The sequence below is a fragment of the Equus caballus genome, chromosome 7 (assembly GCF_041296265.1).
Source record: "Equus caballus isolate H_3958 breed thoroughbred chromosome 7, TB-T2T, whole genome shotgun sequence".
Lineage (NCBI taxonomy): Eukaryota > Metazoa > Chordata > Mammalia > Perissodactyla > Equidae > Equus > Equus caballus.
Window position 1 is genome coordinate 32,630,114 of NC_091690.1, and position 18,120 is coordinate 32,648,233.

At 35.8% G+C, this 18,120-nt stretch overlaps 1 protein-coding gene across 1 annotated transcript; it reads left to right on the forward strand.

Annotated features, from left to right (window-relative positions):
• The first annotated feature begins 14,344 nt into the window (after positions 1-14,344).
• Positions 14,345-15,280, forward strand: OR8G3I (olfactory receptor family 8 subfamily G member 3I). The gene has a single exon (NM_001391536.1). It carries the CDS (start codon positions 14,345-14,347, stop codon positions 15,278-15,280), a length of 936 nt encoding a protein of 311 aa, NP_001378465.1.
• Positions 15,281-18,120: the final 2,840 nt, after the last annotated feature.

Genomic DNA, 18,120 nt, shown 5'->3' on the forward strand with positions numbered 1-18,120 from the left:
CATTCTATAAAACAAGAATTACCCTGATACCAAAACAAGATAAAGTAGTTACAAGAAAAGAAAACTGAAGACCAATTGCCTTCATAAACATAGATGGAAAGTTTTTTTTTTTAAGTTTTTAGCAAATTGAATCAAACAGTATGTAAAAACAAAAACACATCACAAAAAGTAAGGTTTAATCTTGGGAATGCAAGGTTGGTTTAATACCTGAATCAATCAATGTAATTCACCATATTAGAAGAGTAAAATAGTAAAACAAAATATCTGTTAAACAGATTCAGAAAAAGCTTAAAAAAGCTATTAATAGCAGGGAAGGGAATTTCTTCAACCTAAGAAAGGTCATCTCCAAAAATATCTACAGCTGACTTCACACTTAAAGGTGAAGAGTGAATCCTTCACTCCAAAGTGTGGAAACAATAAGAATTTCCACTCTCATAACTGCTATTTGACATTGTAATAGAGGTCATAGTTCAATGAGGCAAGAAAAATAAATAAATGGAATATATGTTGCAAAGGAAAAAAATAAGATTACTTCTAAGGGTTGACCCCATGACCCAGTGATTAAGTTTGTGTGCTGGGTTCGGTGGCCCACTGTTTCACTGGTTCAGATCCTGGGTGCGGACATGGCACCTGTCATCAGGCGATGGTAAGGTGGCATCCCATATGCCACAACTAGAAGGATCCACAACTAAAAATATATACAACTATATACTGGGGGCGGGGGGGGGGGTTGTGGAGAAAAAAGCAGAAAAAATAATATTGACAACAGTTGTTAGCTCAGGTGTCAATCTTAAAGAAAAAAAAAAAGATTACTTCTTATAGAAAAGGACATGATCATATAAAATAAAACCCAACAAACCTAAAAAACAATCCTACCAGGACTCATAAAGGATTTTATCAAGTCAAAGAATACAAGGGCAGTGTTATTTCTATTTATTAACAATGAAGAATTGGAAATTGAATTTTTAAAAAAGCAGTACCATTTACAAAAGCATCAAAAACAATGAAAACAAGTATAAAATTAATAAAGTATGTGCAAGATCTATACACTCTGGAGTATAAAACACTGAGGAAAGAAATCAAAGTATACCTATATAAATAGAAGATAAACTTTGTCTCTGAATTGGAAAATTCAATATTGTTAAGATGTGCATCCTGTCTAAACTGATGTAAATATTCCATTCAATTTCATTAAATTCCAAGCAAAATGATTTATAGAAAGCTGATTCTCAAATACATTTGGAAAACCAAAGAAATAAGAAATGCCAAAAACAATATTTTAAAAGAACAAAGTTAGAGGGTTCACGCTACCTTATTTCAAGACTCATTACAATGCTACAATAATCAAGACGATGCAGTTTTGGCAAGATGGTACATAGATAGTGTCGGTGTCGCAATCCAATGTACACATCAGGATAGATGCGGAGAGGGCTGATGGCCACTCTGAGTTTATTATAACCAGCGTTTCAATATATACATAGCTTACATCTGTTAGACATACACAGGTGTTCTGGATGAAATAATTAGTGAATGCCAAGAATTCTTAGTGATTTCTCAAGGAGCCCTCCCTCGGCGTGTGTTTTGATATTATCATGTCATTGTTGTGCTCGTATATTTTTATCTCAGAGCAGGCAAGGTCTCTTAGGCAACGGTCCCTCCTGCTCCCGATATGGATATCGTTTCTCCATCTGTGCCCCTGGGCGACCGATGCCTGGCTTAGGTTGCCTCCACATGGAGGTCTTACCCGTCATTGGCTAACCGGTCTTCTCACCTCTGGGTCACAGTTTGTTGGCAAGCTTTTTCCAGTGATTATTAACCCTTCCTGTGTCAGGGGTGGCTACAAGATAGCTCAATAGAGCAGCATATATAGTTCAGAAATAGATCCACATACAGGCATAGATCATTTCATTGTGCTTCATTTTATTTTGCTTCCTTCATATTGCTTTTTCTTTCTTTCTTTTTTTACAAATTAAGGGTTTGTGGTAACCCTGCATCAGGCAACTCTATCAGCACCATTTTTCCAATAACATTTTCAAACCTTGTGAATCTGTGTCACATTTTGGTAATTCTTGCAATATTTCAAACTTTTTCATTAGTGTTATATTTTTTATGATGATCTGGGGTCTATGATCTTTGATGTTACTATTGTAATTGTTTTGGGGCCCCATGAACCACACCCACATAAGAACTTCACTTTTTTAACACTAAATAGGTCTGCTTATATTAATATTTCTCCAACTATGAAAATATTGACCAAAATTTGAACTATGTAGTGAGTGAACCCAGTCAGTTTAATTAATTTGATGAAATAAGCTATTTAGGAACTTCCTATTTCTTATTGTTGGGCCAGGTTTGGGGGACCTAAACACCTGCTTGAGGTGAAATACACCCGTAAATACTTAATAAATTATTCTGGGCAATATTTTATTACCTAGGTAGAGATTACATTGATATTATTTATTAATCTCTACATGAATGTTCTGTGATCTTCTCAATATGCGTGGTATGTTTGATGGTAAAATTAGAAAAATGGGTGTTTTAAATATATAACATATTAATGTAATTATTTAAAACTCAAAATACACTTAAAATTAAAACAGAATTATAATTATTTTATTTATCACATAATATTTCCAAATAAAATATTTTCATAATCCTTAATGAAAATGTGTCATTTCTTCTAGAAGATAGATTTTCCATCAGGTTTTCTGAATTTAACAGTAATTACCAGTCAAAAACTCTTAATAATTCTAACCATAATTTTTTTACAATCACCACAACAAAAAATATTGAGTGAAAAAGTAACAGAAATTTAGAGATCTCATCAAGATGGTGGTGTAAGCAGACTCTGAACTCATCTCCTCCCATGAACACAACCCGGTTGCAACTATTTTTGGGAAAATTACCCCACATGGAAAACTGAAAACTTGATAAAAAGAACGCTCACAACAAGGGACAGTCCTGACTAAGGCAGAAAAGACAGAAATTCCCACTGGAGAGGAAAAAAGCCACCTTTGGGAGCAGCAGAGCTTCTCGGCAGGAGACACCCTAAGGTATGCAGCCCTCCCTGGAGAAGTGAGGTCCGGAACAGGGGCGATACTGCTGTAAGCATACTTCAGACTCAGCCCAACTGAGATGAGGGTCTTACTGTCTGGCTTCACTGGCTATTAACCACAGCAATGATGCTCCAAGAAAAGCTATTGGCTGAAAGCCAAAAAGACCAGGGTCTTAAAGGGCCCACATACAAACTCACTCATTATAGCAACATAAAAATAACCAGAGAGAAGGCTGACAGTGCTTTGGTGAAACAAGACTCACCTGGTGGGCTCTGGGGACATCTTGGTGAGAAGAGGGGCCTCTCCAGAGACTGAGACATTGGTGGGGGCCATTGTTCTGACCTGGTCCAGGCCTGCTGACACAGACCCCGGTGGGTGCCATTGAGGTTCATCCCTTGGCCTGTGAGCCCAAGGATATGCCACACCCACTAGACCACAGATTTAATCTAGTTCAGCCAGGGCAGGCAGCCCACCCTAGGGACTGGTCCCACCCAACAGCAAGCCCTCAGGCTACTTTTCAGCCTGCATTGACTGGGTGCCTCGATCCTCTACCAGCAGGCAAGTGTGTCCACCCCTGTGAGGCAGGGCCTGTGTGAGGACCAGGTGAATTGTGGGGGCCAGTGGTGGAGAGGTGTGACTCTCTGCAGTGAAGCATTGAGGTATGCTCCAGGGAGTTGGGAAGTGTGCATGGACCAGGACTGTGTTGACACTATGTGGGGTCCTGTGGAGGGTGAAGCTTGTCAGTGACAGAAGATCTGTGCTTCACAAATAGCCATAAAAAGGATAAGCCTCACCTTCCAAAGCCTGAAACAATTGAGTGTTCCTGTGCCTAGGGCCAGCCCCACTCAGCTGCACTCCTAAGAGAACTGACAACAGCCTTGAGGGCCTGAGGCCTATAGCAACTGTAAGCCCCTGAGCCTAGCAACCAGCTACACTGGGTACCAACCCAATTAAGAGGAAAACTGCAATAGAAGTGTTCTGATAGACTTTGTAGTCAATGGGGCTGAGCCTCCCCAAACCAGATTTACAAACAACTGGCCAGGGAAGGAAAGACTAGACTCCCTGGGTACCTGTAGTAAGAGCAACCCTGCCACAGCAGAAAGACACAAGTAGCCCACAAAGGGTCACTCCTGGGTCATTTAGACTGGTGACAAGAGGGGAAGCACACTGCTGGGCCTCATAAGGCATCTCATACCTAAGGCCACTTCTCCAAGATTAGGAGACATAGGCAACTAACCTAATACATAGAAATAAGCACAGAGAAAGAGGCATAATGAGGAGGCAAATGAATACTTTCCAAGCAAGGGAAAAAGACAAAAACCCCAGAAAAAGGACTAAATGAAACAGAAATAAGCAACCTACCCAACAAAGAGTTCAAAAAAATATGATAAGGATGCTCATAGATATTGGGAGAAGACAGGATGAACACAGTGAGCTCATCAGCAAAGAACTGGAAAATATAAAACAAAACCAATCAGAAATGAAAAAATACCATACTGGAAATGAAAAATTCACTAGAGAGACTCAATAGCAGAGTAGAAGATGCAGAAGAATGGATCAGCAAGCTAGATGAAAGACTAGAGGAAATCATCCAAGCTGAACAAGAAAAAGAAAAAAGAACTAGACAGAATGAGAACAGTCTAAGGGAAGTCTGGGACAATATCAAGCATGCTAACATTGGGGTTATAGGTGTCCCAGAAGGAGAAGAGAGAGACAAAGGGGCAGAAAATTTATTTGAAGAAATAATAGATGAAAATTTTCCTAGCCAAAGGAAGGAAACAGAATTCCAAGTACAGGAAGCACAGAGAGCTCCAAATAAGATAAGCCCAAAGAGGCCCACAACAAGACATATTATAATTAAAATGTCCAAAATAAAAGATAAAGAGAGAATCCTAAAAGCAGCAAGAGAAAGGCCACAAGTAACATACAAAGAAAAGGCCTTAACGCTATCAGCGGACTTCTCAGCTCAGACCCTACAGGTGAGAAGAGAATGGCAGGACATATTTAAAGTACTAAAAGGAAAAAACCTACAGCCAAGAATGCTCTATCCATCAAGATTGTCATTCAGAATGGAAGGAGAGATAAAGAGCGTCCAAGACCAGCAAAAGTTAAAGGAGTTTATCACCAAGAAACCATTTCTAGAAGAAATGCCAAAGGGAATTATTTAAGTGGGAAAGCAATGACCATAAATAGAGATAAAAAAATTATCAAAAAAATCAGGCAATATAATCACTTCTAAAGGTAAAAATATAGTAAAGGTAGCAGATCAACTACGTGTGAAGATAATATGAAGGTTAAAAGACAAATATACTTAAATCACCTATTTCAATGATGAGAGTAATGGATAGACACACTAAACAGGACACTATATATGATTTCACAAACATGAAATGTGGGAGGAGGGGAGTGAAAAAGTAGAGCTTGTAGAAAGAGATCAAGTTAAAGAGTCTATCAACTTGATATAGACTGTTATATACATAGAATATTAAATACGATCCTCTTCATAAACAGAAATCAGAAACCTATAGTAAAGAAACAACAAAGTAAGATAAAAGACATCAAACAGATTACTAAACAAAGCCAAAACCACCGGGAAGAGAGCAAGAGAAAAAGACAGGAACAAAGAATAACTACTAAAACGCCCAGAAAAAAAAATTTAACAAAATGGCAATAAATACATATTTATCAACAGCTACTTTAAACGTCAATGGACTAAATGCTCCAATCAAATGCCATAGGGTGGCCAACTGGATAAAAAAACAAGACCCATGTATATGTTGCATACAAGAGACACACTTCAGAACTTAAAGACACTCACAAACTGAAAGTGAAAGGATGGAAAAATATATTACATGAAAATGGCGAAGAAAAGAAAGTGGGGGTAGGAATATTTATATCAGACAAAGTAGACTTTAAAACAAAAACTGTAACAAGGGACAAAGAAGAGCACTACATAATGATAAAGGGAACAATCCAACAAGAAAATATAACACTTGTAAATATCTATGCACCCAACATGGGAGCACCTAAATATATAAAGCAACTATTATCAGACATAAAAGAAGAAATAGACAGTAACACAATGATAGTAGGGAACTTTAACACCCCACTTACACCAATGGATGGATCATCCAAACAGAAGATCAATAAGGAAACACTGGCCTTAAAAGACACATTAGACCAGAAGGACTTAGTAGATATATATAGAACATTCCATCCAAAAACCACAGAATACACATTCTTTTCAAATGCACATGGAACATTCTCCAGGATTGATCACATATTAGGCCACAAAACAAATCTCAATAAATTTAAGAAGATGGGCATAATACCATGCATCTTTTCTGACCACAAAGGTATGAAACTAGAAATCAACTACAGGGAAGAAAACCAGAAAAGCCCCCAAAATGTGGAGATTAAACAGAATGCTACTGAACAACACTTGGGTCAATGAAGAAATCAAAGGAGAAATCAAAAAATTCCTGGAGACAAATAAAAATGAAAATACGACATGCCAAAATCTGTGGGATACAGCAAAAGCAGTTCTAAGAGGGAAGTTTATAGAAATTCAGGCCTATCTCAACAAACAAGAAAAATCCCAAATAAAAAATCTAACAGCACATCTAAATGCACTGTAAAAAGAAGAACAAACAAAGCCCAAAATCAGCAGAAGGAGGGAAATAATAAAAATCAGAGCAGAAATAAATGAGATAGAGACTAAAAATGATAGAAAAAAATACTGAAACCAAGAGCTGCTTCTTTGAAAAGAGAAGCAAAATTGACAAACCCTTAGCTCAACTCGCCAAGAAAAAAAGAGAGACGGCTCAAATAAATAAAATCACAAATGAAAGAGGAGAGATTACAACAGACACAATCAGAAGTACAAAAGATAAGAGAATACTATGAACAGCTATATGCCATCAAATTGAATAATCTAGAAGAAATGGATAAATTCTTAGAAACATACAACCTTCCAAAACTGAACCGAGAAGTAGAGAATTTGAATAGACTGATCACCAGTAAGGAGATAGAAACAGCAATCAAAAAACTCCCAAAAATAAAAGTCCAGGGCCAGAGGGCTTCTATGGTGAATTCTACCAAACATTCAAAGAAGACTTAACACCTATCCTTGTCAAACTCTTCCAAAAAATTTGAGTCCTCCTAACTCATTCTACAAAGCCAACGTTATCTTGATACCAAAACCAGAGAAGGACAACACAGAAAAAGAAAATTACAGGCTAATATTACTGATGAACATCAATGCAAAAATCCTCAACAAAATACTAGAAAATCGAATACAATGATACATTAAAAAGATCATACAGCACTATCAAGTGGGTTTCACTCCAGGGATGCAAGGATGGTTCAACATCCACAAATCTATCAACATGGATCACCACATTAAAAAACAAAGAATAAAAATCACATGATGATCTCAATAGATGCAGAGAAAGTATTTGACAAGATACAGAATCCATTTATGATAAAAACTCTAAATAAAAATGGGTATAGAAGGAAAATACCTCAACATAATAAAGGTCATATATGACAAACCCACAGCAAATATCATTCTCAACAGGGAGAAACCCAAATCTATCCCTTTAAGAACAGGAACCAGACAAGGATGCCCACTGTCACCACTCTTATTTAGCATTGTATTGGAAATCCTAGTCAGAGCAATCAGAAATAAAAGAGATCCATACTGGAAAGGAAGAAGTGAAGCTGTCACTATTTGCAGACAACATGATTTTATATATAGAAAACTTTAAAGAATGCACTAAAAAACTTTTAGAAACAATAAATGAATACAGTCATGTCATGGGATACAAAATCAAAGTACAAAAATCGGTTGCATTTCTATATACTAACAACGAAGTAGCAGAAAGAGAAATTAAGAATAAAGTTCCATTTACAATTGCAACAAAAAGAATAAAATACCTAGGATTAAACTTAACCAAATAGGTGAAAGAACTGTATACCAAAAGGTATGAAACATTGTTGAAAGCAACTGAAGAAGACACAAAGAAAAAGAAAGATATTACATGGTCTTGGATTGGAAGACTTAACATCGTTAAAATGTCCATACCTCCTAAATCAATCTATAGATCCAACGCAAGCCATATAAAAGTTCCAACAACACTTTTCACAGAAATAGAGAAAGAATCCTAAAAATTATATGGAACAACAAAAGACCCTGAATAGCCAAAGGATTCCTGAGCAAAAAGAACAAAGCTGGAGGTATCACACTCCCTGATTTCAAAATATACTACAAAACCCTTGTAACCAAAACAGCATGGTTCTGGCACAAACACAGACACACAGATCAATGGAACAGAATCCAGAACCCAGAAGTAAATGCACACATTTATGGACAGCTAATATTTGACAAGGGAGCCAAGAGCATACGATGGAGAAAGGAGAGTCTCTTCAATAAATGGTGTTGGGAAAACTGGACAGCCACATGCAAAAGAATGAAAGTAGACCATTCCCTTACACTATGCACAAAAATCAACTCAAAATGGATTAAAGACTTGAATGTAAGACCTGAAACAATAAAACTTCTAGAAGAAAACATAGGCAGTACACTCTTTGACATCAGTCTGAGCAGCATATTTTCAAGTACCATGTCTGACCAGGCAAGGGAAACAAAAGAAAAAATGAACAAATGGGCCTACATCAAACTAAAAAGCTTCCGCACAGCAAAGGAAACCATGAACAAAACCAAAAGAAAGCCTAACAATTGGGAGAAGATATTTGCAAACCATATACCAGATAAGGGGTTAATATCCAAAATACACAAAGAAGTCATACATCTCAACAACAAAAACAACAACCATCAATTAAAAAAAAACAGACAAAACATCTGAACACAGATTTCTCCAAAGAAGATATACGGATGGCCAACAGGCATATGAAAAGATGCTCAACATCATTACCTATCAGGGAAATGCAAATCAAAACTACAATGAGGTATCACCTCACTCTGGTCAGAATGGCTATAATTAACAAGACAGGAAACAACAAGTGTTGGTGAGGATGTGGAGAGAAGGGAACCCTTGTTCACTGCTGGTGGGAGTGCAAACTGGTGCAGCCACTATGGAAAGTAGTTTGGAGTATCCTCAGAAAATTGAAAATAGATCTACCATATGATCCAGCTATCCCATTGCTGGGTATTTATCCAAACAACCTGAAAACAGAAAGGCATAAAGATACTTGCAGCCCTATGTTCACTGCAGCATTATACACAGTAGCCAAGACTTTGAAGCAACCTAGGTACCCATCAAGGGATGAATGGATAAAGAAGATGTGGTATTTATACACGATGAACTACTACTCAGCCATAAGAAATTATGAAATTCGGCCATTAGTGACAACATGGATGGACCTTGAGGGTATTATGCTGAGCGAAATAAGTCAGAGGGAGAAAGTCAAATACCATATGATCTCACTCATAAGTAGAAGATAAAAACAATGACAAACAAACACATAGCATTGGAGATTGGATTGGTGGTTACTATAGGGGAAGGGGGAGAGGGCAAAAGTGTTGATTAGGCTCATGTGCGAGGGGATAGACTATAGTTAGTTTTTGGCTGGTGAAAATGACGCAATCTACATAGAATCTGAGATATATTACGATATACATCTGAAAGCTATATATTGTTATAATCCAATGTTACTGCAATTTAAAAAGTAATAAAAAAAGGAGAAAAAGAAAATGCCTTGTCAATAGGGGAAAAAAAGTAACAGAGATTTAAGTTATTTTTTAAATCATCCAAAAGTTTACAATTGAAATCATTAAACTACCATAAGGTCGTTTTTCTTTCATTGACAAATTTAATGCAAAAACTATTTAAAACGAATTTTACTTTTTTGATTTCAAATATTTCAGAGTAAAAAAGGAACCCTAATTTGCAGAAGGCTTGTGCATTCTTAGAGCAATCATACTAGCTTAGATGGAACTAAGAGGAGACGTGGCTGGAAATGGACAAAAGAAGTATTTGAAATGAGAAGACAGATACTGGGATTTCCGGGTGGAGCAGATTCAGGGTTCCCTGCCTGGTCTCCCATCCCAGAGACTGCAGCACCTATGGGTCACCACTGTGCTCCTTGGGCAACTGAAAAACAAACTCCTCCAGCAGTCTTTGGGATTCTTGTCCACAATGAGCACTGTCCTCTCGGCCCATGGCTGATGTAGCTGGTGACCACACAGTGGAGAACCACTTTAGTTGGGCTTTTAACGTGGAGCAGTGAGTGCTCTTTTGTTTCATTGTTCTTGTTGCTTGCCAAAGACAGGGGAGTGAGATCACATCAAACCTCCTTGACTCTTGCTTCTCTGGAGCCCCTTTTTAGCTACAACCTGCCAAAGCAATCAGACTGAAACCCCAACTGGATAAGGCCAAATTTCACTGGCATAGGTTCAACACCTTAAACTATAACCCATTTACCATAAGCTCTGCTATGCTGTGGTTAGAAAGTTCTGTCCCATTTTTTATTCATGAAGGGAAAAGAATGAGAATTTTGGATAAAAGAATCTAAAAATTTTTCTGTTAATGAGTCAGCGTCTATGCTATGGCAAACCAAGGACCTAATAACATTTTAACTCCTTTAGGTGATGGAATGAACTTGGTTGATAAACAGACACCATTCAATGAGCACCAAAATAATACGTTTCTAAAATTTCTAAGATTATACTTTTTCCCTCAAAGTTAAACAGTAGGTTGTTACCATTTAAGTTAATGTTAATAAACCTAGTTAAGACAAATTATAAATAATGAAATTAAGCTTATAAATACAAAAGATTCGGTCTCATTTCAACATGTTATTATGTGTTGAATGTAGGTAAGTCAAAATTTTTCCAATTTAAATTGTTTATGGAGTAAATATGGTATAACAAGAGAATAAGAAAGATGTATGGGACAATATCTATGTCTTTAAGAAATTCACCAAATTATACATACAGAATTTCAAAACATTCAATAGTTGTAAAATAAGCTTACATATTCTGAAATTATTTTATATTGAATTTTCTCATTTTATTAATTAAATTGTAATAATTTAAAAAAACACTAGGCTTGGATTTAAAAAATTTTATTTATACATATTATAAAAGGTTTATTTAATTAAAAAGTTAAGTCAATCAGATTTGTCAGGTCAGCAGAAGAAATTTGACCTGTAAAATAAGGTTGTTGACTTCAAAAAACTGAGTCAGGATATTTACTGATTCATACTCCACCAGGGAGTGCCGATGCCCACATATAGTACTCAGACCACAAGCTATGTGCTATGCCTGTAACTCACATTTTACTTTTTTGTTAAGTACCAAGGATTTATAGACATGGGTGTTATACATCTTATTCTAGATCTTTATTAAAGTACATGAACTTCTAAAAACATGTAGAGTAAAATTCAAACCAATCAGTTTTAAGCTATCTATTTAACCACACACTTTAATGGATACAGACAAAAGAAGGAAAGAAGCAGATGCTAGGCATTCAGATTCTACTTGAGTAATAAACGTTTTAAACCAAATTATGACAGTGAGGTATTGAATAAATCTATTCAGCTGATTATCTGCTCTCATAGTGATAATTTTAATCAAATTTAAGTAAAGTTCTTAACTAGCACAATTATCTCATAAGGTTATTCTTATACACTAATGTTTTAGAACTTAGTATGTGAGAAATGTGGGATAAAGGGAAAGAAAGCATCAAATATATTTATAAACACTTCAATTTAGTCACAAACTCACATCACCAAACAGAATTTGTGAGAGAAAAAATATAGAAGAGGAAGAGGAAAGGGAGGGAACCTGCTTAGGCTACTGGAGATAAGTGGCTATCAGAAAATGGACTATCTCATCTATGAGATATTTTATAGAAACCTCATGGTAACCACAATACAATAAAATCAGAGAAGAGTCACAAATCAAGACTAAAGAGAAAACCATCACAGAAAAGCATCACTGTCTTATGACTACATCATGATATCTAAATTCACTCAGTATAGGTCTATGAAGTAAAAACTTTCAAATTTTACACATAAAGTTTGCATTCCCTGATTTTCTACTTTTTTCCTATGGGAAATAACCTTAGAAAATCTCTTTAGTGTATGTCTTAAAAATACCCTGCAATTTTGCCTTTCTCAATAGCTTGGCATGAAATTCTCTAGAGCTCTAATTTTCTCTCTCATATCGTTTTTTCCAATATATAATCTAGCAAGAGCAATAAATCACACCTATGTGACACTATTCAATACTTGAGAACCAATGGGGGAAAGGGAAATTTTAATTGTATTTTTTCCCAGGAGTTGATACCTGTGGGATAAGATTCTAGTGGGAAGTCATTATAATTGTTTATCTCTAATAAGACTCTTAGTATGTGTACCCAGAGTATAACATCATCGTCTTATATCAATCAACCTTTGCAAAGGACCAGATTGCCTTGAGCATTGGCTTCATCAGAGATCAAGACCAGTGAACCAAAATAATTGACGAAGGTGACTTTTAGTCTATGACCCTCTTAGCATGAAGGAGTACTGCAAGGTTAGTCCTCAGAACTATCTACCAGCATTATCAGGTCGCTTTTCCCTCCATAGCAATGGAGAAGAAAAATACAGCACTGAACTCTCTGGGACGGAGTATGTCTGAATCTTAGTCCTTGACTATTAAGATCTTAGTCTTCTACTATAGCTCCCTCCCACTGTGCATAAAGATGCGCATAGCTCTTTACCCATCTTCACCTGTCCTCATTATGATATTCACACTCTCTGATGAACACAGGTTCCTTTCTTATCTCCCTGTTCTCTGCAGTATAAAAAGATATGGCAAACATTTGTTCTTCAGGCAGTCTGAGAGCTTAGGTCCCTTATATTGAGTCTATGTTAACTTATCTCTAACCTTCCTTCAATGATTTTATTAAACATATATTCACTACATGCCAAGCCCTGTGCCAAACAGTGTATTGAATTTACAATCTACTATTGAATAAAAATCAGTAAATAACTCATAATGATTAATACAGAATTAAGTCAGTCCTTAATGTAAATATAAGAAATGTATTTATGGGCGCATAGAAAATGGTCTTGTTAACTATGGCTATCACTATTAAAGTCTTTAACTAAAGGATCCTAACTATTAAATAGATTTCACAGGACAGAGGAAATAGAAGACGCGAAAAGCTAAGGGAATATGATGAGTCAAAATTGATTCTACCAAATATTCTTTTGTAGAATAGCTAAATCATGTGATACTTAATAGGACATAAAAAAGAAAACTTTTTTTTTTGCTAGATATAAATCTTTGAATGATGAATAAATTGTTTTGAACTTATTTGGATACCATGGAAAATATTGATGATTTTAAGAGGTTAATATTAAGTAAAAAAAATTCTAAATCTCTGTATTATTGTCTTAATTAATGGAAAGAAACAACAATAAAATATGCTGAGGAAAAAACACTAAAACTCTTGTTGCCGTTATGGGAATGGCAATGTTGGGAAAAAGAAAGATATAACAGACAGAAGCTCAATAGATTACAATTAAAGCAACATTGACATTTATTAATCCTTACCAAGAGCCAGGAACTGGTCAGCACCTTGCAGGCATCATTTAACTTAATTTTTATGAGACAGAATTTAGAATTTCCATTTTTCAGAGGATTGGAGCAAGTACAGGGTTTAGTCAAGGTTTGAATCCATGACTATATAACTTAACATCAGGGACTATTAGAAGTATAAAATCATAAATTATTGGAACTGAAAGAGTTCCTGTTACTGAAATTCTAGTAAGGAAAATGGTTCAGATCAAAAAGGTTTTTCACAGACTTATGAATCCTATATTTATTAATTGTAAAAAGCATTTGCTACCCTTTTTTATTCTGAGTCAAAAGAAATTTAATCATTATCTTCATTTGATATGTAGAACATTAATATGTGCATACAGAATACAGGAAGAATAAAGAGGCTTCAGAAATAGCAGTGGTAACCATCTTACTTACTGACCCCAAAATTGTCTTTTCCTCTTAAAACTTATAAGTATTTTAATTATAATTTCCTTGAAATTAAAGATTCTTTCTCTGGTCAACTAGAGTAACTGATTGCCATAGAGTAGTCAAAGAGGCTCAAGAGATATCTTCCTTATGAATCTCCTCTTATAAGGGATAAAATGTTGATCTCCACATAATAACACTCTCTCTTTCACATGCAGATACCCATGTGCATGCACTCAAACATGACACATACACTCAAATACTCTCATTTTCTCTTTTAAACTTAGAACCTGCTGAGAGGATAATGGACCCTGGAAATCATTCCACAGTAACTGAGTTCATCCTCGCTGGGCTAACAGATCATGCTGAACTCCAACTACCACTCTTCCTCCTCTTCCTAGGAATCTATGTGGTCACAGTGGTGGGAAACCTTGGCATGATCACACTGATAAGCCTCAGTTCTCACCTGCACACCCCCATGTACTATTTCCTCAGCAACTTGTCCTTCATAGACTTCTGCCATTCCTCTGTCATTACCCCCAAAATGCTGTTGAACTTTGTGACAGAGAAGAACGTCATTTCCTACCCTGACTGCATGACTCAGCTCTATTTCTTCATTGTTTTTATCATCGCAGAGTCTCATATGTTGGCTGCAATGGCATATGACCGCTACGTTGCCATCTGTAACCCCTTGCTTTACAATGTCATCATGTCTTGTTACATCTGCTTTTGGCTTACAGTGGGAGTTTATATTTTGGGCATCATTGGATCTACAATCCATACAGGCTTTATGTTGAGACTCTTTTTCTGCAAGACCAATGTGGTTAACCATTATTTTTGTGATCTCTTTCCACTTTTGGAGCTGTCTTGTTCCAGCATCTACATCAATGAATTATTAGTAATAGTCTTGAGTGCTTTTAACATCCTGACTCCTGCCTCAGTTATCCTTGCCTCCTACATCTTCATCCTCTCCAGCATTCTCCAAATTCGCTCCAAAGAAGGCAGGTCCAAAGCCTTCAGTACCTGCAGTTCCCACATCTCAGGTGTTGCAGTTTTCTATGGATCTACAGCATTCATGTACCTGCAGCCATCATCTGTTAGCTCCATGGACCAAGGGAAAGTGTCCTCTGTGTTTTATACCATCATTGTGCCCATGCTGAACCCCCTGATTTATAGTCTGAGGAATAAGGATGTCAAATTTGCCCTGAAGAAAATTCTGGATGGTAGAATATGTTCATAAATAAAATCAATATAATGATCATGTCAGAAAAAAGGCCTTTGGTTTGCTGAGATATGTAATGTATTAAGTTTATTGTTCAAATTTTTAGAAACCCAGTGACACTTCCTGATAAACTTTATCTTGAAAATTCCTATCCAGACACGTTTTTTGAAGTTATATTACAGTTCTTATGTATGGAGAAATACTAATAATAAAATCAAAGGTGCTTGAGGGTTAAAGGATCCCTAATTTTATTTATTTTTATTTTTTAATTTATTTTTTTGCTGGGAAAGATTCACCCTGACCTAACATCTGCTGCCAATCTTCATTTCCCCCCACCACAAAGCCCCAGTACATGGTTGTATACGTTAGTTGTAAGTCCTTCTAGTTCTTCTTATGTGAACCACTGCCGCAGCATGGCAACTGACACGTGGGATGATGTGGTTCCACGACTGGGAACGAAACACAGGGCACCAAGGACTGAGCACTGAACTTTAACTACTAGGCCATCAGGGCTATCTCTCTAGTTTTATTTTTTATAATAATACAAAAAAAAAAAAACTAGAACAACGATGATGATGATGATGATGATGATAGTAACATACATTATTGAGATTTTATTAAGTATCAGGCACTGTGCTCAACAGTTTAAATGGATAAATTTACATAATATTTACAGTATTCTCTCAGGGAAACCTTAGTATTATTTCCCTTTTAAAGGTGAAAAAATTGAAGCTTATTTAGTTTGAGTAAATGCCCAAGGTTCGAAACATAATAAATGACTATCCCAGAAAGTTTGTCTCCAGGACCCACGATTTTATGCAAGGTGTACTTTGGCCTCAGGTAATTGTGCATATGTCTAAGACCTCCATGAGAACTCCCTTCTACACAGTAAGCATCCCGATTTCCCCGTATAACTATGTTCCTTTCCTCCAGATATCTTCAATGCTCTTTTAACTTTTATTTCATTTGATATAATGAAAAAAAATCAAAACCTTTCAAACCTCTGCTGATCGAAGAATAAAGAGCAAACTGGAGACTAATTGTAGAGTCTCATTATAGTCATTATAGAGATTCAAATTATTATACTTCATAGCAACAATTTGTGTAAAATCAGACCAAATAAATTTGTATTATCTTTATAACAGTAATGCTCTAAGTTATTTACGAAGCGAATGTTCATGAAAGCCAAAAATCCTACTGAGTTACATCATTTTGATGCAGATCGTGCTCTTTTGCCCGATAATTTATGAATATTTTCCAGATCATGTCAATATTATCTTTAAAAAGTCTTTCCTCTCATATTATTGCTTTTCTGCTTCTGGACATTTAGCATTATGTAACTATGAATTCACATGATATTCTAAACACTAAATTATCTTCTATCTCTTCTGATTCAAACCTTCATACTCATTATACCCAGATCATGTTCTTTCGATAGTGTGTTGCATTCTTTATGTGATATAACAAGTTACAGTGTTTACCCATAGCATCCAAATATAGGGCAGAGATACATAACTTTACCACCCTTGTATTCCATTATCCATTCATTCATTGATCTCAGACATCCATTATTTGAGTTAATTTTCATCAGTCCTACAAAGGGAAGGAAAACGGCTACATTTACAACTCCTGTCTTAGGCATGATTCCTAGTCCATTGTTCTGCCCAACAGACACAAATGGACCAAGAGAAGACAAACAAAAAGAGTCCTGATGGGTAGACCCTTGAATTACTGAGGCTTGAGATCATGTAGAAAATATAGACTAAGTGAAAGGCAATTGTCCCACTAAGGAAGAGGGGGAAAGCCTGTGAAGACCCAGAAAATCATCTCACATTTGCAGGAAATGATCAAGCTACAAAGACAGAAAAGCAGAGAGAAAAAAGTTTATGAATTACATCTGGGTCACCATATGACACCACTCCTAACTTTGGTTAAGGGAGTTGATAAAAAAAATTAAGAAGGGAAGCGACAAAGTTAGTTTTGCACGTTAGTAATATCATACTTAAGTTGGTGTGGAAGACAGCCAGAAAGAGAATAAGGCTAAGTTCAAGACCAGTGAGCAAGTATTTTATTATTCTAAGCAAGATATTGCATGTTAGTGATAGTGGAACTAGAAAGGAAGGAGATTCTCAAGAGATTTTTGAAATGGTGAATTGTTCAGAGACAGCTGAATAGAAGTGAATTAAAAATACAAAAAAGATAGGAAAAATGCAAGTTTCTAGCTTGGATTACTAAATAAAAGGGTGAATGATTGTAGAACTCTCAAGATGGAGTTCACTAAATCTAGGCAAGAATTTACCGCAAAGCAATTATGTTACATAAAACTTGGTAAAATTCAAACTCTTTCTCTCTCTCTCTCTCTCTCGGATATAGATATATATAGATAGATAGATATGTGTGTATGTGTGTGTGTGTGTGTAAACTCTCTCTCTCTATAAAAATGTGTAAACTCTAAGGCATAACAATGTAGGTAACTGAGCAAAATGCAACACAGAGAGAAGAACAATTGAAAAACAATATGAGGAGAGCATCAATGATCTGAGGGACAATTTCAAGCAGCCTAATATATGTATAATTGGAATCCTCAAAAAGAAAATGAGAAGGAGAGAGAGAAAAAATATTCAAAGAATTAATGGCCAAAAATTTATAAATTATGATGGGAACTATAAAGTAAAAGATCCAAGAATTTATCAAAAATAAATCCAGAAAATAACCAAATATTTGGAATAAAACATGGTTTAAAGAAGTAATTAAATAAGAAAATAGAAATTATTTTGAGCTGAATAACATGAAACAAAACGTATAAAAATGTATGGGGCACACCTAAAGCACTATTTAGAATGAAATAATAGTACTAA

Coding starts and splice junctions, on each gene's coding strand:
- OR8G3I (NM_001391536.1), top strand. CDS start 14,345: ATGGACCCTGGAAATCATTCCACAGTAACTGAGTTCATCCTCGCTGGG.